Source organism: Carlito syrichta, unplaced genomic scaffold (assembly GCF_000164805.1).
Source record: "Carlito syrichta isolate Samal-C Ts95f unplaced genomic scaffold, Tarsius_syrichta-2.0.1 Scaffold74859, whole genome shotgun sequence".
Classification (NCBI taxonomy): domain Eukaryota; kingdom Metazoa; phylum Chordata; class Mammalia; order Primates; family Tarsiidae; genus Carlito; species Carlito syrichta.
In genome coordinates this window covers 327,289-355,056 of record NW_007018955.1, presented here as the reverse complement: position 1 = coordinate 355,056, position 27,768 = coordinate 327,289, and the positions used below count along the sequence as shown (strand labels likewise).

General features: G+C 36.3%; 1 protein-coding gene across 33 annotated transcripts in view; it reads right to left on the bottom strand.

The window, feature by feature from the left end:
* The window catches only part of RIMS1 (regulating synaptic membrane exocytosis 1), a 192,377-nt gene that overhangs the window by 77,022 nt on the left and 87,587 nt on the right, over positions 1-27,768 (bottom strand). For 23 of the 33 annotated variants that reach the window (XM_008053475.2, XM_021709940.1, XM_021709938.1 and 20 more), the window contains 2 exons: positions 24,410-24,522; positions 18,763-18,929 (listed from right to left, as the gene is read on the bottom strand). The exons of the other annotated variants lie outside the window; for them this stretch is intronic. In XM_008053475.2, the coding sequence (XP_008051666.2) occupies positions 18,763-18,929; positions 24,410-24,522 (280 nt within the window). The remainder of the gene's footprint in view (positions 1-18,762; positions 18,930-24,409; positions 24,523-27,768) is intronic. 33 annotated transcript variants of the gene reach the window in all.

The window sequence follows — 27,768 nt, the reverse complement described above, 5'->3', positions numbered from 1 at the left end:
GGGGAAGGGGGGGCACACCTCATCGATAAGGGTAAGTGCATGGTGAATATTTGTATACCTAGCCCTGAATTGTACCCCACAATTTGAAATAAAAATTAAAAGAGGAAAAAATAAAAATAAATAACTTGCACCAAAAAATCAAAAATAAAAAAAATAAAGTAGATTTGATATTTTTGGTGTATTATACTAAAGGTTCACAATATTTTAGCTAAATTATGGCACTATCTGAATTCAAAAATAGATAATAACTAGAGTATTAGAACTAGATCACATATTTTAATATTCTCCTTAGAAATCACAGCACTAGAATTTATTGTGCCACATATTTTGTTTTGCAATATATTTTTAAAGCAGTAGTACATTCTTCCTCTTTGAAAATAAGTTATTTCACTGACCTTTAATATATAAAGCAAATACTAATAGAATACTTTAGCTTAAGTTGCCAGAGTCCTGAAATTCTCTTCATTTGCTTTTTCCCTACTCCATGGACAGTTTTTTAGAGGTGTTGAGATTCATCTAACACACTCCATGGCATAACTCTGAACACCTCCTCCCCTCTAGTAAAATGAACTCCTCAAGATTCAAAGTCAACGCTTCAATTCATCAATTTCCTTTATTTACTATTTATTTAGGGGAAATGTTAAACACTCGTGATAAAGCTCCAATTCTGAAAGCTGCTGTGCCACATTACAAAGCAAGCCATCTGGCCCATTGGGCATTGAAGGATGACTCTGCAACGTATAAAGCAGCTCATCTAATGGCTCACAACATGTTCAAGCATGGGTTACAATCCCAGAGTGTAACAACGGCGTTCTAAGTGTCCTGACACGATTCCTCTTACTCTCACAAGATCCTGTTTGGTGGGGGGGAGGGGGCGGTAGCTGCGATTCACTTTTTTTCAGAGGAATACACACATAGGATTCTTATTGCACAAATGTTAAAATCCACTGAACACCACAGAGCCAGGGGTCATGTGCGTTTTGTTCCATACCAGATAGCGTCAAGGATAGCTCCTGCCTGTGAGTGGGACCTGACAAGTGATGGTGATCAGTAAATGAATGAGTGTATGACAAACAGAAAATAAAGCAACATCTAAGGGAGTCATGTATGTGCTGCCTACAGCCCTCATTATTGGCTGGTGACAGCACTGTGCCATCTCCACCTGACTAAAGACTAGTTAAGTCAGAGCAACCTCCAGGGTAGGCCAGCAGTCCCCACACAGTACTCCTTGAGACTCCAGCCACAGGATGCTCTTCATTCAGCGTCAGTAAACCATTCAGGCCCACCCCAGATTTTCCTTTAAGTACCAACATTCCAAGCCAGAAGGATCTCTTCCTCACTGAACTGTCTCTACCTGCTTCTCTGATGAGTGCTGCTGTTCCCAGCTGCCCACCCACCTAAGGGCCTATTCTTGAAGGGGATGCTTGCTTTTCTGGGGGTTTCTGTCCCTGTGGAGATCCCTGTTTTCTGGAGGGTTTTTGTACTGGCCTCTATGGAGGAAACCCTCCTTTCCTAGGGGCTTCCCTCTTGGTTTGTTTTCTTCCCTCCTTCTAGACCCTGGCTGCCACTTCCTCAACAACCTTAGATCTTACTTCCAGTCCAAGACCCAATACTCTTCCCCTTGCCCTGGTCTTGGGATAAAGTCTCCAGGGTCGCAATCCTTCTGACTTTCCATACCTACATGTTTTTTCTTATTTATGATTTCCTTTTAAATATTATCCATTTTAAGTTTTTTTTTTTTTAATCAGGGAAAGAATAACACATCCAACATGCACTCCTATTCTGGCTATGTGGTAGATGACATACTCTGAAAAATCTGTTCACTTCCAAATGCCTAGAAATGATGGGAAAATTACAACAAATATCTGTTAAAATACAAACCTGAGCTTACAAGAAAGGCATATCTCCTTGGCCAATAGACCAAAAGGGAACCGAAAATAGACTGGCAGAAGAATGATGAATGTCTTGGGAAGTTTGGAACCCCAGGTCCAGGCCTAGGGAGGAGTTGGAACTGGAATCCCATGAGTTAAGAGCCTTAAAGAACAAGGAAAAATGCGTGTCTCACTCTAGACCCTGATAGACCTTCACTGTTGGCTTTCTAATGTATGTTTTCCAGCAAGACTGAAGATCTAATATGCACTAAAATTGGTTAGCAAATAAACTAGAATGTATGTGGGTCAATATGAAGTATATGAAATAAAAATAATATGCAATAATAGGAGAAATGAATGAACCTATGATTAAAACATTGAACAAAAATACACAAATGGGGGAGGGACAGCAGCAGCTAAAGTGTATGACTGTCATTTTTTTCCTTGTAAGAAAATAGACGTAATTATTAACTTTAGATTTACTATTTAACTAAATATGTACACTTGACACACTAAATTACCTGGTAAAAATAATTGGAACTGTAAGTAATGGAGGAGAGAAATGATATAAAAATAATTCAACTAAAATCCAATCAGGAAAGATGAAAATATAGAATAGTAAGAAAAATTGAAAGCATGAAATAGATAGTGGAAATAATTCTAAGTCTATCAGAAATAAAAGTAAATGCAAACTGATAAGCTAGCCAGTAAAATGGAAGAGATTGTGAAGTCAGAAGAAAAAACTGCAAATCCAGCTATCTGCTGTTGACTGGAGTGCCAGAACACACTGGTCAGATCCCTTGCCCTGCACCAGCCATTGGGCACTAGGCATGCATAGAAAAGGAAGATTCCATCAGAGAAGGAGAGGGAGATAAATGAGGAAAGACTGAAGAAAAACGAACTGTCAGAATTTTAAAGAGATGACACATAAAACAGCAGCCACCAGAACACAAACAATGTAACAATCCAGAACAACCTGACTCAGTTGACAGCCACAGAAATCAAAGAATGAATGGTACAGGTTGACAGGAACCAAGAGAAATAAGAAGGGAAACGCAAATAAGTTGTACAGGAAGTAAAAGTGGAGTTGCCCAACTTCAAAAAAGCCTACTCTGAAATGACGGAAATAAAGAGCTCCATCCTCAAAATCAATAACAAAATAACAAGTGTGAAAACAGGCCCAACCAAGGAGAGGAAAGAATCTCAGACCTTGAATACTAAAATATGCAATAAACACAGTCTGTTAAAAACATAGGGGAAAAAACTAAAAAAAAGATGAAAGAAAGCCTCTGAGAGCTCTCTGACTTGTTAAAAAAAACCTACATGTGACTGGTATCCCCAAAGCAGATAAAGAAAATGGAACAAATACTCCATGAGGTCATTCAAGAGAACTTCCCCCATCTGGCTAGAGAGACAACAATCCAAGTGCAAGAGGTTCAGAGAAGCCCTGCAAGATATTATATGAGAAGACCATCACCAAGACTCACAGTAATTCGCCTCAAAAGTAAGCAAGAAAGAATCCTAAAGGCAGCAAGAGAGAAAGATCAGACTACCTACAGGGGAAAACCCATCAGAATTGCTCCAGACTTATCTGCAGAAACACTACAAGCCAAAAAGGTTTGGAATCCAATTTTTAATATTCTTAAAAATAAGCAATTTCAACCAAGAATTTCCTACCCAGCCCAGCTAAGCTTTATCAATGACAGAGAATTAAAATCCTTCCCAGACATCCAATCCTTAAGACAATGTGATACCTCTAGACCAGCCCTTCAGGAGAGACTTAAGAAGTTTTTGAGCACAGAAAAGAAAAGAAAAGAATGGCTATGCATATCACAAAAGTACAGGCAAACACAGGGTTAACAGAGAATACAGAGCACCCACAAATAAAAATGCACAAATGTATAAACAAAAAAGGAAACAAAGCTACTCCATAGGAGCCACATGACAGGGATAAACTCTCATGTATGGATAGTCAACTTGAATGAGAATGGACTAAATGCACCACTGAAGAGACATAGAGTGGCAAACTGGATTCAAAAACAAAAACAACAAAAAACATGATCCAACAATCTTCTGCCTCCATGAAACTCACCTCACTGCAAAAGACAAACACGGATTCAAAGTTGAAGGCTGGAAAATGACCCTTCAGGTAAAAGGAAATAAAAAAAGCAGGCATAGCTTCTAACATCTGACAGGGCAGTCTTCATGCTATCAAAAATAAAAAAGGACATGGAAGAACACTATTTAATGATAAAAAGGCTCAATCCATCAGCAAGTAATATCTACCCTAAACACATATGCACCCAACACAGGACCACCAAGTTTTATAAGACAACTACTAAGCAAACTAAAAGAGGACATTGACTCTCACACAATCAGAGTAGGAGACCTAAATATACCACTAACAACTTGAGATAGATCAGTGAGGCAAAAAAACCAACAAGGAGATCTAGAACCTCAACTTGATGCTCAATGAAATGGACCTAATAGACATCTACAGAACACTTCACCCAACAAATAAAGAGTATACATGCTATCCATCAGCACACGGAACATATGACAAGATTGATCACATTCTTGGACATAAACTAAGGACAAGCAAATTTCAAAAGATCAAAAGAATACTGTGCATCCTCTCAGATCACAGTGGAATAAAAATAAATATCGCCACCAAAAAGATCCCTCCAAAACACATAAAGATGTGGAATCTAAACAACATGCTGTGAAATGACTTCTGGTTCAACATGGAAATCAAGACAGAAATAAAAAGGTTCCTGGAAAAAAGCAAAATAAAAGACACATCTTATTAGAATCTCTGGGATGCCATGAAATCAGTGTTAAGAGGAAAAATCATAGCACTGCAAGCACAAATCAAGGAAACAGAAAGAGCACAAGTAGACAGCCTAACGTTACACCTAAAAGAGACAGAAAGGCAATAGCACCTAAATTCTTACCTAGGCAGAAGAATTCAGATAACCAAGATAAAGTCAGAGTTGTAGGACACAGAAGACAAAGATATTATAGAAAGGATCAACAATACCAAAACTGGATTTTTGAAAGGATAAATAAGATTGATAGTCTCCTGACCAGGCTGACTTAAAAACAAAAGAGAAAGTCCAGATAAACACAATTAGAAATGCAAAAGGTGAAGTTACAACTGAAACTGAAGAAATTCAGAAGATTATTAGGGATTATTATAAAAAACTGTATGCAAATATACTAGAAAAACTAAAGGAAATGGAGTAATTCCTGATATCACACAACCTCCTAAGGTTGAAAAAAGAACAAATTGAAACTCTAAATAGACCAATAACAATCCAGGAAATTGACTCAGTCATAAGAAATCTACCTACCAAAAAAAGCCCCAGACCTGATGTCTTCCCAGCTGAATTCTACAACACATACAAGGAAGGAATGATACTAATCATACTGAAAATATTCCAGGCAATCGAGAAAGGTGGAATGCTCCCCAACTCATTTTATGTAGCCAATATCATATTGATACCCAAACCTGGCAAAGACTTGATGAGGAAAGAAAATTATAGACCAATCTCCTTAATGAAGAGTGAAAAAGAGACCAACTCTTAGAATTTTAAAGAGATGGCGCACAAAAAAAGCAGCCACCAGAGCATAAACAATGGTAACTTCTCAGAACAACCTGGTTCAGATGACAGTCACAAAAATCCAAGAATGGATTTGCACAAATTGACAGGAACCAAGAGAAATATGAAGGGAAACTCAAATAAATCATACAGGAAGTAAAAGTGGAGTTTGCCTCTATGATGAACATAGATGCAATAAGAGTCTACAAAATCAGATCCAATAACACATCTCAAGGGTCATCTACCATAACCAACTGGGCTTCATTTCTGGGTTGCAGGGATGGTTCAACATTCACAGGACCATAACAAACATAATTCAGCACGTCAACAGATGTAAAACCAAGAACTACATGATTATACCATTAAACACAGAAAAACCATTTGACAAAATCCAACATCACTTGTTGATAAAAACTCTTGAAAACATAGACATAGGAGGAACATTCCTCAAAACAGTAAGAGCTATCTATGATAAACCCATAGCCAACATTGTTCTCAATGGGCAGAAACTGGAAGCATTTTCCCTGAGAACAGGAACTAGACAAGGATGCCCACTCTCACCCTTCCTGTTCAACATAGTATTGGAAGTCCTAACCAGAGAAGTCTGGAAAAAGAAGGGAATCAGAGTTATCTAAATACAAAAAGAGGAAGTCAAGTTATCCCTCCTTGTGGACAATATGATATCTTAAAACCCCAAGGGAGTCTGTCAAATGTCTCTTCACACTGATAATTGACTTCAGTAAAATCTTGGGTTACAAAATCTATGTGCAAAAGACAGTTGCATTTCTATACATCAGTAACTAGCAGACAGTGTCAAATAAAAAACACTAGTCTATTCAAATAGCCCCCCAAAAAGAAATACCTTGGCATCCACCTAACCAGAGAAGTGAAAGAATGCTACAACAAGAATTACAACATGTTGCTCAAATAAGAAATATGACACAAACAATTGAAAAAACATAACATGCATATGAATTAGAAGAATCGATATTGTCAAGATGTCCACACTACCTAAGGCAATCTATAGATTCAATGCGATACCCATCAAATTACTAACATCATTTTTATCAGACTTGGAAACAATAATACAGAAATTCATATGGAAAAAAAGAGTATGAATAGCCAAAACTATTCTCAGCAAAATTAACAAAGTGGGAGGTATCACACTTATAGACTTTAAACTTTACTACAAGGCTACAGTAACAGAAACAGCCTAGTACTGGTACAAGAATAAGAACGTAGACCAGTGGAACAGGATATAAATTATGGAAGCAAAAAATCTCTCAACCAACTTATCTTTGACAAAGTTATCAATAACAACCACTGGAAAAAAGAAGACCATATTTGGCAAAAGGGGGTGAGAAAACTGGCTGACCATAAGCAGAAGAATGAAACTGGATCCCTACCTATCACCATAGACAAAAATCAACTCTAAATGGATCAAAGACTTAAATGTAAAACCTCAAACCATAGGAATCCTAGAAGTAAATATAGGAAACACACTTATGCACATCAAAGTAGGCAGCCAATTCTGATCAAATCCCTAAAAAAGAATGCCATAAAAGCTAAGATAGACAAGTGGGACCTCATCAAACTGAAAAACTTTTGCACAGCAAAATAAATCATGGAAAGAGTAGGTGACAACTCACAAAGTGGGGGGAAAATTTGCTAATTATGTATATAAAAAAGACCTAACATCCAGGATGTATGAGGAACTCAAATGAGTAGAAAGGAAAACAGCAACAATAACAACAACAACAACAACCATACTAAAAAGTGGACATAGAGCATGAATAGACACTTTTCAAAAGAAGATATACAAGCAGCCAACAGATACATGAAAAAATGTTCAGCCATACTAATCATCATAGAAATGCAAATAAAAACTACAATGAGATACTCCCTAACTCCAGTAAGGATGGCCATCATTAATAAATCAAAAAACAACAGATGTTGGCATGAGTGTGGAGAAAAGGAAACACTTCTAAACTTTTGGTGGGAGTGCATGCTAGTTCAACCTCTATGGAGAGCGGTGTGGAGATTCCTAAAAGAACTAAGTATGATAGTCTCCAACTCCAACCAATTCAACTGTGAAGTTCATGATTTTGTTCTTCTTTATGGCTGTGTAATATTCCATCATGTAGACATGCCACATTTTCTTTAACAAGGTCACTTTTGATGTGCAATAGGATTGGTTTCTTTTTTTGCTATTTTGAGTAGTGCAGCTATAAACATGTGTGTGCAGGTGTCTTTTTTGTCAAAAGATTTGTATTCCTCTAAGTGCATTCCCTGGAGAGGAATTTCTGGATTGTGTGGAAGGTCAATGTTTAGATCTTTTAGGAACCGCCGTACTGTTTTTCATAGAAGTTGAACTAGCTTGCACTTCCACCAACAGTGTAGAAGTGTTCCCTTTTCTCTGCACCCATGCCAACATCTGTTGTTTTTGATTTATTAATGATGGCCATCCTTACTGAAATTAGGATCACCCTCTTCCTTCTCTTTACCCACTATTACCATCAGAGGGAGGGTTGACGCCAACTGCAGAGATGATCCACTCTAGCCTCCTTCCTCTACTCTTCCACTTTCTCTGTCGCCTTCTGATCCCTCACTTGCTCACACCCATTCTGGAAGGCCCTTTCAGGCTTCCACTGTGGCTTACCAGTTTCCTCTCAGAGAGGAGGTTGGAGTGGAAGGTGTTACTAGAGTTCAAGTTCCCTTTTCTATATTAAATCTTTCTCAAATTAAATCTAAACTGGGACTATCAGCCCTTCACCCAGACAGAAACAAAGGGACCAAGTATTGGTTAACAAATCCTGTTAATTCACAGGAAAACAAAGCCTGTTGTCATTATAATCTGCTTTTCCAAACCAAACTTCCAAGCGCTCTAATAAAATTTTACCCCTACGACTTTACCACGTGCTAAAAAGCATTAGTACTAGATAATACCAGCGTTTATTATGTCAGGCTTGCTAAAGTTTTTTTGGGGAAAAGTGGGGTCATCTTACTATGCCTGACTAGCTCCCTGCCCCCACAGGACAGGTGAAGCTTAAAGTAGATACTCTCTGTGTGACACAATGAGGTATGGAAACTGACCATTCCCATCTGATTGTTGAGTCACTTTACTGAGCCTAGGACTTCTGCAGGATGGGCAAAATGCTGGATACACTGTGTGTGGCACAGTGAGGCAGGAGAACTAGTCACTTTCACCTAATTGTCTACATCTCACAACTCTTTTCTTCAAAAGTCTTGTGCCAAGCTCTGGCACCTACTAGACTGCAATTTAGTGATTTGATAAAGGGTCTTAACAACTATGCCTGTTTATTAAAATAAATAGGAACATGTTATTTCACACCCATGGGGTTTCTTCACTCTAAAAGATTTTTACATCATACCATCACAAACAGAGAAATGGTCCAAAGTTTCTTATGTATAGACATTTTTCTTGATTCACATCACTATTTACAGCAAGATTATAGCCTATGGACTATTAAGTACCCAATTCCAGAGGCTAGACTTAGAACTATGAGTACCAAGCTTCCAATTACAAGACTTTTGAGGTTTTTTTTAAACAGTTAAGACAGTGGAAAAGCAAAAGGATGCCAGTATGGAGGGCAGCAGGACCAGAGAGCCAAAAACAGGCATCCCAATTGGCAGTCGCCATTAATAACAAAATTCCACCTGCATGACAGAAATCTGGTAAAAACAAACTTGCTAAGGGTAATAGTGTCCATTGCTAGAAATACCATCTGTGGGGACACTTGAAACACAGTTTTCTCAAAGAGGCCTAGACCTCCAGGAGCTTGTGCACTGTGCAGACCAAAGAGCCACTGGAGAACAAGTGGGCCCTCTTCCAGAAGGAAGGAAGAACACCTGGCTCAGAAAATGGTGACCACTGAGGAGGCCTGAAAATCTGCTAAAGTGCCCGGTATCACCAGCTTAGTACCAACACCCCCAACAACTCTTGGGTGAATATTAGGATGCTGGAACCCAAATTAATTTATTAATTAACATAGGTACCAGCTATTTGGTACTGGCCATCAATGCTAAACCATATAGTCTTGTCTTAATCAGAAGTTACTAAAAGGTTAATTCAAATTATAGCTATAAAAAGCTATCTATAAAAAGGTTAAAAAAAATTAAAAGAAATTCTGTGTTTTCTTTTCTTTTTTAGGGGAAGACTTCACTGAATTCTTTAAAATCTAGATCCCAAGCTATGGCCTCACTGCTAAACTTCTCTATAATGCTAATCAGAGACCAGAACAGGAGGCTCTTCACTGGCAACCTCCAAAATAATTTTTTTTGTATATATACAACAGAGTGGGGGTGACGGGGTAGAGGAAGCAGAAAGAGATGAATCCACTTAGCCCCCTGTTGTCTTTGTTAGCTTTTGTTGTTTAAGAATAAAGCTCCTCTATTAAGAAACAAGATTTTTTTTTAGTTCTCAGCATCTTTGGACTATCACTTTGGGTAAATGAGTAACTTTTACAATGGCCTGTCATCCTGTATTATAACATCATCCTTTTAAAACCCTTTAATACTTAACAAACTTTTCAACATGTAAAGTTTCTCAAATCAGTCTCTTTAGAGTAAAGTAGAAAACAAAAAGGGGCTTCAAAAACCACAGCTTCCCCAAACCCTCCTCCTGAATATCCTACAAACCAGGCAAATTGTTTTGTACATTTATTGTCAAATCTAAAAATGGTATCTGTGATCCCTTTTAAACTTTGCCTATAAAGGCCTCACTCACCCACAGTTGTTTATAACCAGCTACAGGATTCCAATGTGTTTTCAGAGTACAAACAAACAACAACAACAAAAAAATACAAATCTATTTCTTAAAGCTCTTTGGTCTCCCAAATAAGTAAAGTATGTCCTTGTAAACTAAATTTAAGAATATATCTTTCTTTATACCTAATTTCTTCAAAATTTGAAAGCTATTAATTTATAACAGTATGAGTATTTGTATTAGTTCAGTAAGGATCTATTTCCTTTGTGTAACAAATGTAATTGGAAAAAACTGGTTGTTTTATTAAGGCTTTAACTAAAAGACTACTTCAAAACAAACTGCTTTGAACAATTAAAATTAGGATCTATAAAGAGCTAATAAAAAGGCCCTTGGAAAGGCTGGCCTGGTTCATACAGGTCTATATAGCAAATCCTATAACTCAAAGGCTCCTGAAGAATCTAATCTAAAATTCCTTATGAAAGAAGTTCCAACAAAGCCAATTCAAAAAAGCCTATCCTATGTATAAATTGGTCCTACTATAATTTACCTTTAATAAAAATGGAGAACTCAAGAGAAAGAATTATGTTTCAAAAATACAGTAAACCTGTTTTAAATTTCTCTTGTTCATTATTTTCTACAGTTTAAACTCCAACGTAACTACATGTCTCCAAACTAACACTGTCAACTTTATTCTTCAGACTCAAAGTAATTGTATTTCCTTGTTGAAGTCATTATCTTAATAGTAACTATATTATTCCTTTTGCTCAGACTTATTTTTCTGTTTTCCAACATTTATGGTATCCTTTACATATGTAAAACAAAAAAATAGTCCTAACTTTCATGAATTTTTCCCTTTAGGAAACCTTCATAATTGTCTAAAAATTCCCATCACAAAACCCGAAGAGACTCAGAGACAGCTGTGAGGACATTCACATATGGACTAAAGAGTTTGCTAATACAACAGTGAAAGCTGCTTGAATTCCTATAGTGGGAGCTGAGCTCACTGTGGTAACTATTTTTGATATAGATTTACCAGATATCAAAGTCTTAATATTTCATAACAGAGGCTATACTGGCCTTTATTATAGTATTAATAACTCTAATAAAATGTATTTCTACATAATGTAAACACTAAAAATACTCTAACAACTCCATTGGCTCCTGTTCCCTTATCTCTTCATCTTACTAAAGGCAGGTAGGGACATCTCTATACCCTGATGCAGCAGGAAGCAACTACAGAAGACTGACCTTTGGTTCTATTCCATAGTCATAAAAAAGAATATTTAAAAACAGCATGTGGGAGATGAGATTGACCCTCCTCAGTTTCATCATTAAGCACAACACAGAGACTCAGAGATAGGAGGAGTGAAGCAGTACTTGTAATCTCATTCTTGAAAGAATGGGTGTCTCTCGAGTGAGCAGGCACACCAAGGCAGTCACAGCCAGTGTATTTATTTCCTAAAGCGCAAGTTTCTTCCCTGGGTCCCCATTGACTGAGTACTTCAGAGGTTATAACACTTTCCTGAACGTCACCTAAGCAATAATTTTGTACAAATAAAGCAAAACACAGACAGTTTCTACACAAATAAGGTAAAATACACATCTCTGCATTCTGATTGCATCTCAGTGCCCACCAAAGGAAGCTTGCCAAAAGAGAAAGCCACCAAGAAGGAGGAAGAACCAGGAAGTGAAGTAGCAAATCACCATTTTGAAAATGATTCACTATTTTGTTTCTGACAAGCAAGAGGAGAGAATAAAAGGGTGAAAAGCAAAAATGGAGTAACTTTAGTCAGAGTGGCAGCCATTTTAACATTGCTTAGCTTTTTCATGCTTTTCAGCAGCTTACTTCAACCAACCTTATAACCATTAACAAGAAACAAAACCAGTTTCCTGTAGGTAGTTACTGATAATTGTCTCATAACCACCCCAGCATGCTTTGTACTAATTACACTTTAATCCAAAGTATTTGTCTTCCTGCCTTAAAGGGCCAAGCTGACCTAATCTATTGTGACAAGTCCTTTGTGACTGACACGACACAGACCACTGCCCCATCACCATGGGAACAGCTCCTGTGCTTAGCTGCCTTCTTCATGACAATATGACACAGATCACCACCCCATCACCATGGTGAACTGCCCCCACTAAAAGGGAAGCTTTAAAAGCTTTCAATTTCAAGCATTCACTTCCAAATGTTGTGCAATTCTTTGCATCATACCTGCAGCATCAGCTCACCGGCCTACCGCTAACAATGACATGACAGGGCTGGTGAGCAACACTAATACTGCATACAAGTCACCCTTCAGAATGCCTGTATTTATATTTTATGTATGCCTGTATACATGGAAGATACTTAGTAAATCACAATATTTTGAAACATTTAAAAGTACAATAATACAGGTGTTAAGTGATTATGGCAACATTTGTTAAAGTGACCCATGAAATAAAGTTTGGGAAGCATTTAATTGGAGTAAAAGGAGATTGCCTCTACTCCAAGTAATATGTAATTGTTGCATAAATATGAATATTTTCCCAAAGAAAGAATATCTGATGGTGACTCATACTGGGAGATCATACTGGGACTATTGAAAGAATTAGTTACCAATCTACATAATACTACTAGGTTTATAATCAGCAGTTAGTCCTCTAACATGCAAACAGAAACATATCAATCCTCTAGCACAAGAGTTCTTCTACCAGGGACATTTATTCAACTCTTCTGTCTTTGATTTGTTGAAATTACCACAAAGACCAGTTATATTAGGGATGTCCAATGCTGAATTCTCCACCAAATGGCAAAATGCCTGGGTTAAGAAGTCCTTAAATTGTTACAAAAATAACCTAATTCAATTTAATTGGGGCAAAGAAAACAAAGCAACAGAGTAGATTTCTACAAATAATGAAATGTTAACATGTCATCTAATTCCCACAAAATTTTACTCTTTCTTTTTAGTACTTTTGTAGATCTCAGTAAATTTTGTTTTTCCATACTACAACAAGCAGGCATGCAAAATTAAGTGTAAGTTGCTAAAATAAAATACAGAATATATGAACAATCTCTCTTGCTCACTCTTAATTGCATTTTCTGTCAGTAGGCATAATAACTGATGGGCATATACAAGTTTTATTAGTTTATTTTCAGCTAGCAACATAGCAAGTAATTTTTTAGTTAGTTACATTTTATATGCTATCACAAAAAAATCCAAAGATTAGTTTTAAATTTTATCCTGAATTCCCTTACAGAATTGAAGAGCTCTTGTGAAATTAGAGGCATCTGAAATTGTTTTCTGTAACATTTTCCAAACATAAGTGTAATATCAAGATTTATATCACAGTTTAAAATACCAAATTATTTAAAATCCTATACTGTTATAAAATCCTCAAATAGATAACAGAATATTGCCTTCAGTATATGCTTATTGATTATTATGCTTACTGACACAAAATGCCAAATTTTAGTATCTGTATAGTTGAAAGTTTTTACTGTTTTTCTACAGAAGATAACTTCTCTTAAAAAAAAAAAAAAAAGGCAACCCCTTTGGGTCCCCTCCCACTGAAGTAGCTTTTCTGTCCTCTTAATAAATCCTGCTTTCTCAAAATAAAATATAAAAAATATAAAATATAAAAATATAAAAATATAAAATTATATCTTTCAAATTATGAATGTAGAAAATAATGATAATTGCTTTTGATGATAATACTGTTCTTTTAGAAGGGGACAATAAAAGAAGGCAAACACACACATTTACACCAAATTTGGTCTTCAGGTTTGTTTACTAAAATCTATCCAGCTATAGAAAATTGACTTTGGAAAAGCCAGAACATTAAGTTACAAACTTAAATGCTCTTGGAAAATTGTTGGTTTTGACAAAGTTTTAAAAATTATATACTACATGAGAGTAATTTTAGGAATATGCTCACATTTGCTTTTAAAGCCTGATTTTATATCTGACACCTGAAATTTGTCTCCCTGAAAAGAAATGGATGACATATGATAAATAAGAAAAAAAAATTCTGTTTTCCATGAAAATTTTTGAGATGAACATCTTTAGGTGTAAAAATAAACAGAAGAAACACAGCATAAATCTTCCTGGCTTCTACTGTTTCTGCATTTTCATTATCAAAATGCCACCTCTGCTAATACATCCAGTGCATATTTTGCACTTGCATGCAAAAACATTTTGGGGGAATATTTAAACCAACACTAAGTATAAACCGTAGGGCAGATGCAGGACAAATCTGTAGAACTATGACCTTGACATCTTCATCTGCACTTATTACTGTGAAGTATTAAGTGCTGATTCTGTATTATGAGAATCATCCTTGTGTTTATGGGCAGTTCTTCATCAACGGCACCAATTTTTGGAATGACTTCTAATTCATTATGTCAACAAAGGTTATTTGCCATAATACAAACATTGTAGTTCACTTTCTTTTCTGCAGTAGCTTTTCTATACACTTCAAGTTTGGAGGCATTAGATATGTTTAAGGCCATTTTGAATGAATGATTCTGTCCATTCAAAGGGAAAAACAACAGAACCACTTGAAGCTGAGTGGCCATCATGGAGAAGGTGCTGGAGGCAGCGATGCACCTTCAGTTCACAAGAAGCAGCCACAGTCCTGCAGTCTTATGTGGACAAGACAGTTGTGTAATAACTATCCTCAATGCAAATATTCTACCTATGTCCCAAGAATCCTTGATGCTCTCTGAAAATAATGTGTGTTAGAGCCTGACTATCCATATGTATTTATATTTTTCAACCTACACACATCTTATGCTTAATTTTATTTGTCCCTAAATAGACTTTTGTGAAGTGAATTTGAGAGTTGTCTGTTTTTAAAAAAATCATTTGCCGGACTCAGTGGCTCAGCCTGTAATCCCGCACCTTTGGGAGGTTGAGATGAGTGGATTGCCTGAGCTCGCGGGTTCGAGACCTACCTGGGCAGTGAGACCTCATCTCTACAATAAATCAAAAAATCAGCCGGGCGTGGTAGCGCACGCCTATAGTTCCAGCTACTCGGAAGACTGAGGCGGAAGGATCGCCGGAGCCCAGCAGGTTGAGGCTGCGGTGGCCGGGAGCGGCCACTGCACTCCAGTCTGGGCGACAGAGTGAGACTCCAACTCAAAAAAAAAAAAAATCATTTAGGCAGAAGAATTTTGGTTGAAAGAGATTTTCTCAATTTGCCCTCAAGAACTCTAAAAAATATTAATAAATGATCCTATGAAAAAAACCAGAAAAAAATAAATTTGCTACATATTAAAATAAACAAAAACAGGAAGTTGTTCCATAACAAACTCCCTAAAACCTATGAAACAAAAATGTACACTATAAACCACTAAGAGGAAAATTAAGTAGGCAGTGTTTGGAAAACACTGGTATTTTAAATAACACCTACATTTTAATAATACCTTTTTATATAATTTTATACAATAAGGATACAATTATGTCATATGATTTCTTTCTATAGTCCTTCATGAGAATACTGGGTAATTGGTTGACTTTCAGGGCATTAAACATTGTCTCTAGGGGATGTTATAATGTCTTCTTTGACTTCTGAAGTAAAGTTTATCCAAGGCAATGCCTAATAAAACATTTCTTGTGTCATAGAGAAATTTGATTAAGAGCATATATAGGAAAGCAAAATATAAAAATAGGTTTTAAACCTTTAATATCATCTCCTTGAGTATGTGGCCTCAGGATAAAACTTCAATGTAGTTTTGGAAAGTAATGAAGGAGTTGAAAGTTTGCTGCTTATTATTAACATTTATGTGTAAACATATTCTAGCATCATAATTGGTAAACCTCAAAAAAACAGCTATAAAAATTATGCAGATGTGGGTTACTAAAAAAATGAAGAGATAAGAAAAAGTCACACATTGAGAGAATCATTCTTTACAGTGTTAGCTCCAAAGGCAGGGTGTTCACAGCTAGGGCACTAGTCAAGCCAGACTTGGCACTGGATGCTTTCATACTGAAGTGCTTCTGTCTATTTTTTCTCTCTCAGGTTTTTACCACAGGATTGAGAATGGAAGCAGAGCAACTCTGGGGTGTGTGTGTGTGTGTGTGTGTGTGTGTGTGTGTGTGTGTGTGTGTGTGTGTGTGTATACACTGTACATGTGTCTATGAAGACACACAGGTGGAGGACATTTGTTTATGAATGTCAGAAGACTTGTCTCTTCTCATAGCTCACTATTTTCTCTAATTATTGTCAGCAAATCAGACATGAAGAACCACACATGAAGCACCACTGACACAGAGTACAGGATTACAAGAAAAGTAGCTTGTCATGTTGGCTTAAGGGGATCCTTGTTAGCTATTAGTTTCAGTGCCTATATTTACACAATTCACTGACATAAAATGAACTCTCAGTTTACATGGGTTTTAAACTACAGAGAAGGGAAAGAAATCTGAAGACAACAACGTGCTCAGAGAAGACTGAGGCATCACTAGGAAATCTGTGTGTGCACTGCTCACTACCACTTTTTCTAAATAAGAAATGTTACATAATTCCAGGAAGCAAGGTATACTCTGTCTTTTGCTTCTTGTCTTGACATATAGTTATAATCAGTGTTGATTTGTTGCATTGGAGTTTTCCCCATAAAGTAACAAAGTCAGAGTCCCTTGTGGTTGCTTCTATTCTTTCTTTTCTTCCTAAAACATCATGTAACTAAACTTTTCAAGAAAGAAAATTTTTGAGGAATAATTGTCTTGAAATTTTAAGGGAATGAAAATATACCCATAAGTTGTTCAATGTAATTGGTTAGCAATAAAAATTGTAGTAACTAGCAAAATTTTAAAGCATATAAATTGGTATTAGGTACACTATAGTGACCATAAATAAACTTACTTTGAGATTTTTGGCTTTATAATTATCCAGTAAATTGTTTTAGTGATTAAAAGTAAAAATATTCCTGATTAAATCCTACTTATTGACACTCTTTGCTAAATTAAACAGGCTTGAAACATAATATCAATAATCCAATAAAAGGTTTATGAAAATAATTCTCTTTAGCTCTTGTAATTCTTTCTTAAACCTTAGAGAACTTTATATTCTGTTAGATCCAGGTACTGAAAACAGCAAAAACAGAGATAAAACATATTCTATTATTATCTTCATCAGATAAAATTGCTCAGGTAGATGATCAGGGTATGACGCTGTTAAACAACAGCAGAATGATTGCTTTCATTTGCTTCCACAAACAAGCTGCAAGCTGCATGTAGGCAAACCCAGAAAGAAAGAATCTTCAACATACATTTCATTGCACATCATCAAAGTGTGCACTAATATCAGACTTTCAGGGGATTAGGGTATTTGCTCCTATTTTCAACATTTATAGCTACTGAACTCTCAACAACCCCAGAATTTCCTCAATGAAACTTCTGTTTCTGAAAGCTAGTTAAGAATAAATACAAAGTATACATTTTCCAAAAACTAGTTCAGAATAAACACAAAGTGTGCATTGTCCATGATGAGTGCATTGCGTTGTTGATGGCATGTATGTTATTTATGGTGAGTGCATTGCCCATGGAATGTGTGTTGTCCATGGTGAGTATGTTCTCCATGGTGAGTGTGTTGTCCATGGTATGTGTGCTCCCATGGTGAGTGCGTTGTCCATGGCAAGCCTGCTCTACTTCAGAGAGCACTTGTGGTCTGGGCCTTTTCCCTTTCCACAGAGTCATCTTGCAGGAACACAAGGGCACTTCTGGGGACTTAAGCTTCATACTAATGTCTCAACTCACAGCATGTAAACCAGGGATCTGTCTTTTGTGATTATGTCTACTATACCCTACCCAAAAAGAAGACTATTACAGGACTAGATATGGCGGACAAAACACGGTCTATGAGAAAAAGACAGTCTGGCCTTTATAGATAAATATCTCTCTCTGTGTGTGTGTGCGTGTGTATGTGTGTGTATAGTCAAAAAAATGTATACACATTTTAAGACAGAAAAAATTGTGTTAAAATTGTAATATTCAATATATACCAATAACAAAAGATGCATACAAGTCATGTTTGACTTCTGCAATCACAAAGTGGTTACCATCAGCATTCAGACATTTCTTATTATAGCTAACTAAAGTAGTATATAGATAATATCTCTTAAAATGTGTATACTTTTTTTGGCACCCCAGTATATATGTATATAGAAAGAAAGACACATACATATATATGTAAATACAACCATGCCCTTTTTCTTGTTGCTTTCACACGCCAATGACTTTGTCAAGTAGCTGCAACAAAGACCATCCTGAAAAGCCTGAAGTATTTACTTTCTGGCCCATTGCAGAATGAGCTTTTTGAGGTTAGACTAAAGGATAGGAACTTAATTGTATTAGAAGCTCCTGCAAGGGTGACTCTGGGCCACCTGTAAAACCATGACCAAGTTCTGAGCCAGACCTGACACAGGCAGCACCACACACACTGCTGCCTTCTCACACAGCCAGCAAGGAGACACCATAAGATGCTGCTGCTCTTCTAACCTGCCCCATTGTAAGAACATGCAGAGTGTAGTGTGCATCTACACCATGGATGGAGACCCGCTTCCACATGCCGGCCCACTCACCTGAGTCGGCCCCGTGGGCGCTCGGACTGCTCCGACAGGAAGCTGGTGCTGCTGAGGCGGGAGGCACTGCTGGTTCGGGATACGGCGGACACGTCACTGACATCACTATCTGATGATCTGGCAGAGACGTTATCACAGCTTCTGCACTGATCTTTATGTATGTTATACTAAAGATTGAAAACAAGACAGTGTGAGCTCCATCCTTGGAGGCGGAGGAGACAAGATGTGAGGTCATGACCACTCAGCCTCACTCCACATAGGGCACCCACAGACAAGCAGGAGTGGAAACTAAGAGACCCAACAGATGGCATCCAACACAACACCATCACCTCCTTGGGATGGGAAGATGGCTTATAAAGACTGAATTGTAAATTAGACACAAAAAGTAAATATCCAAATAAAAATTCCGGTGAATTATTTGTTCATATTTAGCACCAAAAATCATGTAATTCATATGTTCTAGCAATCAGTTTCTCTTTTCTTGCTTCTGTTTTCATTATTGTTTGTTTTATTCACCTTCTAGTCTAGTTATGGCAAGGCTGGGTATTCCTAATCTGAAAAATCTAAAATCTGAAATGCTCCAAAATCCTGAACTTTTGAACAATGACAAGATGCTCAGAAGAACCACTCCCTGGCTTCATATTTCAATGCTCAGGTTAGGATGCTCAACTGGTAAATGTAATTTGTGTACAACTATTCAAAGTCCAGAAAAATTCAAAATCCAAAATCATCTAGTCCAGGCATTTCAGGTAATTCAGGTAAGGAATACTTGACCTGTATAGACTGCTTCACCTGTCTACACTTGCTAATTATTCCTAACACTATTCAATTTACTTACATATTTTTGAAGACATTATCCTCTGTCACTCAAATTTCTTCAAAAAAACATAACTTTTCACAAAAAATACTTAAAAATTAACTGAGTAGCAGAGGCAATGGCTGGATTTGACCTGACTTTCTGCCATAGTTTCATTTGACAGTTTCATATTTAAACTATTAACTTAGTGTCAAAAGTAAAATGTGCAATTCCTATTAAAATTTCAATATACATTAGGTCTTATATTTAAAGGTGTTTTAAAAAGTCTTTCATGTTAATTCTCCTAAATTTGAGGAACCATTGGGTGAAAGATTAAAACATGCAAAGCTTTCAAAGCTACTTAAGGACACTTCTTTTTACTGCACCGTCTTACTGCAACAGACCACACAGTGAACAGCATATGTATTACCTACTATATATAATATAAGCCATATTATAATATATGTTATAATTGTAATAAGTGGTTGGCTTATATAATTATAATATATAATTATAACTTATATAATTATAAATGATTTTAGAATATCTAAAATGTATGTGGTTCTCTTAGGTCCTGGAAGGTCAGATACTATAATTTTTTATATAGATAACACTTGGGAATTTTCTTTTCTTACCAAGAAATTTCATTTTGAAATTGATTTACATGGGTATAAAATATCAAATGTTTGTTTAACTTATAGAAAATGCCTCCCATCTTCTGATGCTTCCATTGGGGGAGTTTTTGTGAACCCAACTGTCATGTTAAAGTATACTAAATTAACCGATATTAACTCTAGACCTATATGTACCAAGAAAAGGATCGGACCATTATATTTTTAAAATGATCCTAGAGAAGAGACTCATATTTCCTTAGCAACCCTTCACGTGAGTAGATTAGGCCTAAAACACTTACATGTTAGTTTTCATTCTTCATTTCCAACATGTACATGTTGGTCAAAGAATTTCATATTGGAGGTAAAAACAATTCCCAGTATATAGAATATTTATAAAGTCATTTTTCCAAATGATTTTTCATGATTGTGTGACTTATCTTTGAAAGCCAGATACTGTTATAATCAGAAGGAAATTCATATATGTTATTATATCCAGAACCAAGCTATTTATATGACTTTATATTTGATCTAAAATTAATATGATGTAAGATGATGTATGAAAAAATTTATAATTTTTATAGTAATGTAGTAGTATCTATTCAGTAAAAGCAATACTATGCCCTACCAGCAAATTCTGTCATATTTAATATCATGATTCTGATGGACATAATTCATTCAATCAGAACTGTTTTTAATTTACAGAGTAGATGTGCAAACACTTAATATGTTCACAAAGCAGAACCTGAGTTTAGCAGTGTTGCCAGGTTACAAGCATAACGCCTAGTTATTGGTTTTTGAAACCACTGTGCTCGCAGAGATAGACTATGTAATTATTACAATGTTTCCAAATGTATGGGAATGACAGCTTGTCCATGAAAGAATATGAAATAACTAGGATCTAACACCTAAAATTCATGCAACTGTAGGCTTTCTGTTTTTACTCCCAGAACAAGTGCTGCCCTTCCTGGGGCCGCCAGCGCAAAGCCATGTAGAAGGAATGTGAGGTAGTGAGTGTGCATGAGTGTCCCAACTTAAAGGAAACTCCCTTTCCTCAGACATCTTCACTCAGCCTTTTGGTACATAGACTTCTGCAATCCAGCAAGTGACAAAACCAGGGGTTTAAAAAATTTGGGGGTTGTAATACATTTTTCCAGAGGAGCATAAAGAACAATCTGTCACTCTGGCACCATATCACAGTCTTCTTCACATGGGATGTTTGAAGAAATGAACTACTTCTTATATTCACTTTTTACTGTTACATTACTTTTTTTAGAAATATGTTAAGAATGTAATCACTTTGACTCTTCTTCAGGCAAGATCTGTTAAATTTTCTATTTACAATGTAATATTTTAATGGAAACACATTAGTTATATTTCAAGGAACAGAGTATCCCCGGGAGGAATTTATCCTGATCATACAGCAGGAAAGTAAGTCCTTGGTGGGAGGGGAGGCTCTAATTATAGGGCTGCTATTTTCAGAAATGAATAATAAACACTCCACAACTACCTAAAAAACCCACCACGTGGACCCGGGCTCTGTCCTGGGCTACAGAAACAGCAGCACTCTGCAGAAAGAGAACCTCCGTGTGAGCTCACCTCCCCATGAACTTCACAAAGGCATGCAGCTCTGCGGAACATCAGTGAAGGAATGGCACAGTGACATAGCTCCGGGATACCAAAGCTGTTCTGTGTTTGTTCTAAAGCAGAGTTAGTGCTAATTCCTTACTCAGGACGGACATTAGGGCCATTTAATCTTTTTAAGGAGATGCCAGGTTTCAAACAGCATCTTAGGAATTATACTTGTCTAATAAAGTTTTGCCCTGAGAAGAATTCAGTTCTCCTGGTAGTTGGTTAAAAGTATTGGGGAACAGTTAACTAGTTTCTGTCTTGGCAGAATTTTTAACTAAGGTGTACTGCTTCATTCAAAAGTGTCAAATGGATTAAAGTTCAAAATTTAATCTATATTAAATTTATGAAATATTGGCTCTCAATTGCAGAAAGAAAATAGATCTTTGTAGAACAAACTATAAAATACTTAGTGTAAAAGGATGAAAAACGAAGAGAGAATTTCTCAAGGATATGAGAGAGGTCTGAATGAACTGAAATGACTACAGAAAATTATTTAAAAGTTGTACTGCAAGCGTTAGTCCATTCCATGTTTTCAAAGCTACTATATTTTTGGTCTCACATTTATTGATATTATAAGCAATTATAATTTTTATAGTAATGTAGTAGTATCTATTGAGTAAAAGCAATAGTAATCTATCTGAAAGTAACAGATTTTTAAAATATTTTAATGCAATACAAGAGAGAATAAGAAAATAGTGCCCTTGGAGAAAAGACAGAGCATGGTGATCTAGTCCTGTGTAAATTAAAGCCATAGCAAAACTCTGCATCCAGCTGGAGCTGCAGATACACTTCAAGGACCGGAGAAGCAGAGTTGAGGGCACCCAGATCCCACTCAGGTGTTCCAGATCACCTCATCCCACAGGTGGCTCCACTGACTTGGATACAGATTTTGACAAATCGCCTCTTTGCTCTGGGCCACAGTTTTAAGTAAACCAGAGTGGAAGATTACTGTGAGGTGTTTTCAAGGTTTAAATGCTGTGAGCCAGAGAACTTGGAATCCACCAGACATGACAAGCCTGCCTTTGGCTTACTCTGACAACAGTATCCATGATGGTTTAGAACACTGAGCCCTTCCTTGGTAGATAGATTTGACTGACTGATGATAAGAGACCTGGTTTGGAATTATTCAGAAAGGCCTTCAGTATTTACCCTAAGCCTCTCCTTACCCTCCCTGACCTTTCCCTGGTTCTGCTTCTCAGTGATGCTCCACTCGACCTCATGCTTTGACACAAAGCTAAGAAATCAATAAGGTGTTTCTAGCGTGGAGAAAGCATTTCCAGGGTAAAGAGCCCTTCAAATAACTGCATCCAACTGTAGAGGGACAATAAAAGGAAGAGCCCTGAATTGCCCTGCCTCAGATTCACTGCATTTGTAGTAGAAGGAATAGAAGTGATGATGGGCCCACGAGAGACAGACACGCAAGCTGACTAGGTGACCACACCAGAAGGACAAGCTGCGAAAAGGACCCCACGAAGTCCAGGACCCGCAACTTTAGGGACACACATTTTTTGTTCCCTTTTTGCTTTACTGATTTACTTTTTAAAAGGTTGTTTCAGACTCTAATGGAGTTTTTCCCCAAATCCCAGGAACCTTCTCCCTCGTCTCTAAAGGAAACCCTTCTTCATCGAACCAGACATGTAAAATGACACACTGCATTCAGCAAGTGTGACTTTTGTGACTCGGGTGATATTTCATATTTTGTAGCCACTTTAATTTTCTTTGTTAGTCCCTGAATATCGGGCTTTATAGTGAGCCCCCTCCATTGCTTAAAAATAAGTGGGTTTTTCTAGGTTCATATTTCAAGCTAACAATATTAATTTAGTGTAGTTTCATATACTTTTGATGTTTGGTAGGTCATTATTTCCAAAAGAGCTTTTTGATATCAAATTATAATGAAGGTTAATCTGCAATGGCTGTTGCTACTTTTCCAGTATTATTATAAAAAGAGGTTTTAAATAAACCAGATAACATATGCAAATCACCTCATGAAATATAAAATTCTATGCTATTTTAATGAAATTATTCAATATATGCAGTTTGTAACTCCTTAGTGTTCCCTTAGAAACTAAAACTGAAATATAAATTAAATGCAAACTGATAATTAAAACGGTACAAATTTTAGCTTCTAAAAGTTTGAAATTACTTTTCTTACTAATGACAAATCATTAAGAACTCTCACATCAAATCATTTTTGTCATTCATGACCAAGTATCAATAGTCAGTATCAACCCAAAATAGTACGTAAGACTATAAATATACATCTTAATACTTTAAATGCAATACTTAAATAATGTTCAAGCAACAAGATGGCTTTGTATATCTTGCTTATTTATATGAATTGAACTAAAGTTAATCAATCATGAAGTGATTTTAATATCAACTATTTACATATTTTGTTTTCAGGAAAAATTAAATCCAGGTTAATAAATAATTTTTCAATAAAGTATCTTGTGAAAATATCAAAAAGAGTTTTTTGAGGCTTTGGTAGAAATAATACAAGACTATCATTTCATGATGACTTCTCTCATATGACTCGGTGCTGCTAATACTGCTTGTTACGGTGTACAATTTTAAAGGGAAACTATTGGTTGGATACATCTAATTTTACCTTGGAATATTGCTCGCGATCAAGTTCTTGACTAGAACCAGACCCTGTTGTCTGCTTAAATCGATGCACTTTGATTTTCATCTGTCTCGTTCGCTCCTCCACTACTAAGCTTGCTGCAAAAACACACAACGGAAGCCCATTAACACACGCGAAGCACCTGTGCGGAACGAGCGGTTACATTTCAATGCTTTGAAATGACTTCAACCAAATGGAATTCGGAGGTAACACATGATTAATAAATTAAACGAAATGCAGGATATACGATACCAGCAACTGTTTACTGTTAACTAAAGATGAACATGATTCAAATTACACAGAATGGCGAACATACATGTTAGTAACGAAAGATAAGCATCCTATTTCTTAATCTGATGTGGAGTGCTTTCAATTTCCCTCATAAATAATTATGTTAAGCTAAGTATCATTGTGAAAATATGTTTTCAATTTAGTCACCTGTTTTTTGCATGTACATATATAGGGAAAACAAATATGCATACTGAACACATCACACATATATGCACATGCTTACATGAGTGCACACAACCACTTAACATCCTCAGAGAAGAGCAGTCACCTAAAAATTGTTCTAATTGATAATCATCTATATTTTTGAGGCATTCTTGTTAAATCATTAATTGCTACCTCTAGCTTCTCATGAATATTTGCTAGTCCTAAAAATGAACTTCCTAAGAGAAAAGATTAGCTTTCTGATTCTGATGACCAAGTCTGAACCATGAAATATAAGGAATTCATAAGTTTTGAAAATTAGATAAATAATTTTTAGCCTTTTAATTTATAATATGTAAAGAATAATGTATTCCACCTAAGCTTTTATGACTCTCCTAAATAGCAGTTGTGACTGTTTAGAGAACAGGAAAGGCAGCCTTCAATAAAGTATGAGTTATTCTAAGTTAGAATCCATCACAAGCAGCCTAACTTCAAAGCCTTCCCTTTAATTTCTGCATTTTCACAAATGAAGAAGGGAGAAAAACAGCTAAGGGTACAGTCATGTGTAGGGTACACTATTTGAAAGCTTATACCTATGTTATATGAAATCTAAGTTTATTTTCTAGACTAACTTTTGCCAATTTCTCAGACCACTCAACTTATACAAGTGCTTAGATCTTTATGTTATAGGGGTGTGTGTATGTGTGTGTGTGTGTGTGTGTGTGTGTGTGTGTGTGTATGTGTGTGTGTGTAAAACATTTTTGGTATCTGATGTATTAAAACTTCTGCCAAGAGGCTCCAGTGGTATAAGAGTTAATGGAAATGTTGGTTTATTTGATTGACTTGGCTATTGTTTTATCTCTTACAAGGAGTACATAAAGGCATCTGTTGACAAATTTTTCCACTGCAATTACTAAATATGCCCTGTCAGACTTGATAGAAATTGCTAGCACCCACTTGAAAAATGAAGTAAATATGTATCTTCTATTGTATATAGACTAATAACCCAAGAGATACATATTTACAACTTATGGTTAAGTGTTTTAATCACAATTTCAGCACCAAATTATAAAATGTTTCACTTTGTTTAAATTCAGCAAAGTAGATAGCCACTGTCAATCCCTAACTTCATGGTTTATGTGGATTAAACAATGACACATCCTTGCATTAAACATGTTGACTTCAGAGACAATAAATGGTGACCATTCCTACAACAGAGGATGGTTCCATGGAGAGCTTGAGAAATGTAATATAAATGTATTCATTACTTGACAACATATAGAAGGCCAAAAGGAGTATAGAAAGCAAAATTCTGTGTGTGAGGAATCAGAAACTGAGATAGAGTCATAGAGAAATGCGAACTGCATCTACAGAAAGCCATATGCCATGTGGAAATGTGCAGATGCTGGCTCCGCCTTCGACTAGTGGTGTGGGCCCTCCTGGGTACATGCGGGCACTCCTGGGTAACTACAGGTACTCCAAGGTAACATTCGCACACTCCTGGGCACACATGGGCTCTCCTGGACACACACCTGGGCATCTGCTTTGAGCTTTGTACCTGTTGAATGAACTGTAGTCAGTTGTATGCAAAACTATCTTAATTTGTAATAGAAGCAGGCTTCAATGGTGTCAATTTCATTATTCTTACCAAATGAGATGAATTTTGAGAAAGGTTTTGACATTGATTTGCCCACGGCTTTGTGGCCTTCACCTCAGCATCACATAATTCTTGGGGTGACAGTTCCTTAGACATGGACAATGGTTTCTGAAGAGCCACTGGGCTGAAGCTGACACACACCAGTGACTGGGTCTGGCTGGGACACCCCTGCTTCTCCAAGTAGGGTGGCGGGGCTTGTGTGATGGCAGCATGTAAGTCGTTATTTTACAAAACGTAAAACTAGATCACAAGAAGCCAGGGCTAAGCTAACTAAAATGAATCTCAAAATAGTTCTAAAGACTTCATTTTACCCCACCCCCGTCACTAGTAGCCTACATCTACTCCCAAGGAAGTTAAAGCCTGTAATCTTTATTTTGTCATAGATTTTTTTAAATCTCCAAATTAACATTATGACTCAAAATCATGAGCAGAACCTTGAACTCTCCATCAAAACTGTCCTTGCTACTTGCCTACTCTCGGGTTCCAGAAAGAGAAGCAGAATACCAGTAGCTTATCATTTACTTGCATCAAAAGGCCAGATAATTGCACAATCGCACACATATTTTTGTAGGATTTCTCATTATTTCCTGATGAAATATGCCCTAGAGCATATTCTGAAATAATTGTTTACATACATTATTGTGTTTCAGGAAAAGCTTTTTCACAATCACTGAAAAACTCTTGGTGTGAATGTGAAAATTCTTTAAGATTACTAAAAATGTTGCTTGCTTTGCATTTTGTTCTTCAACTATATATGGAATAAATATATAAATATATTGGAGTAAAATGACATTACTTCTAGATTATAGATGTGTCAAGCCAAATATTAAGACACATCTATGAAGGAAAATAGAATATTATCACAAATTTGAACCAGAAGGCATAATTCCACTAATTTATGTGATTTATATGGAGAATAGTAGTAATAATTAAAAGTATATTGTAATCCTTGGAATGTGACTATATCTCTCAAGTATTGTGAGAAAAGTAAAATTAACATGGCTCAAAGAGATCAAATATATTCCTTTCAAAAGAATAATTACTAATTATCACTTAAAATTTTTATATTATTTTAACAATTTTAAGCCCAAAAGCAAAATTAAAATATGAAATAAAATACTTTCCAGTTCCCCCACATTATTCTATCATCAAATTCGCATTTCAGGAATATTCTGAATGTTGGTAATATTGTAAGCTAACAAAGTCATTAAAGTGCCAGTTGCTATTTCTCTATAGAAAGTTTTAAAAATGGGAG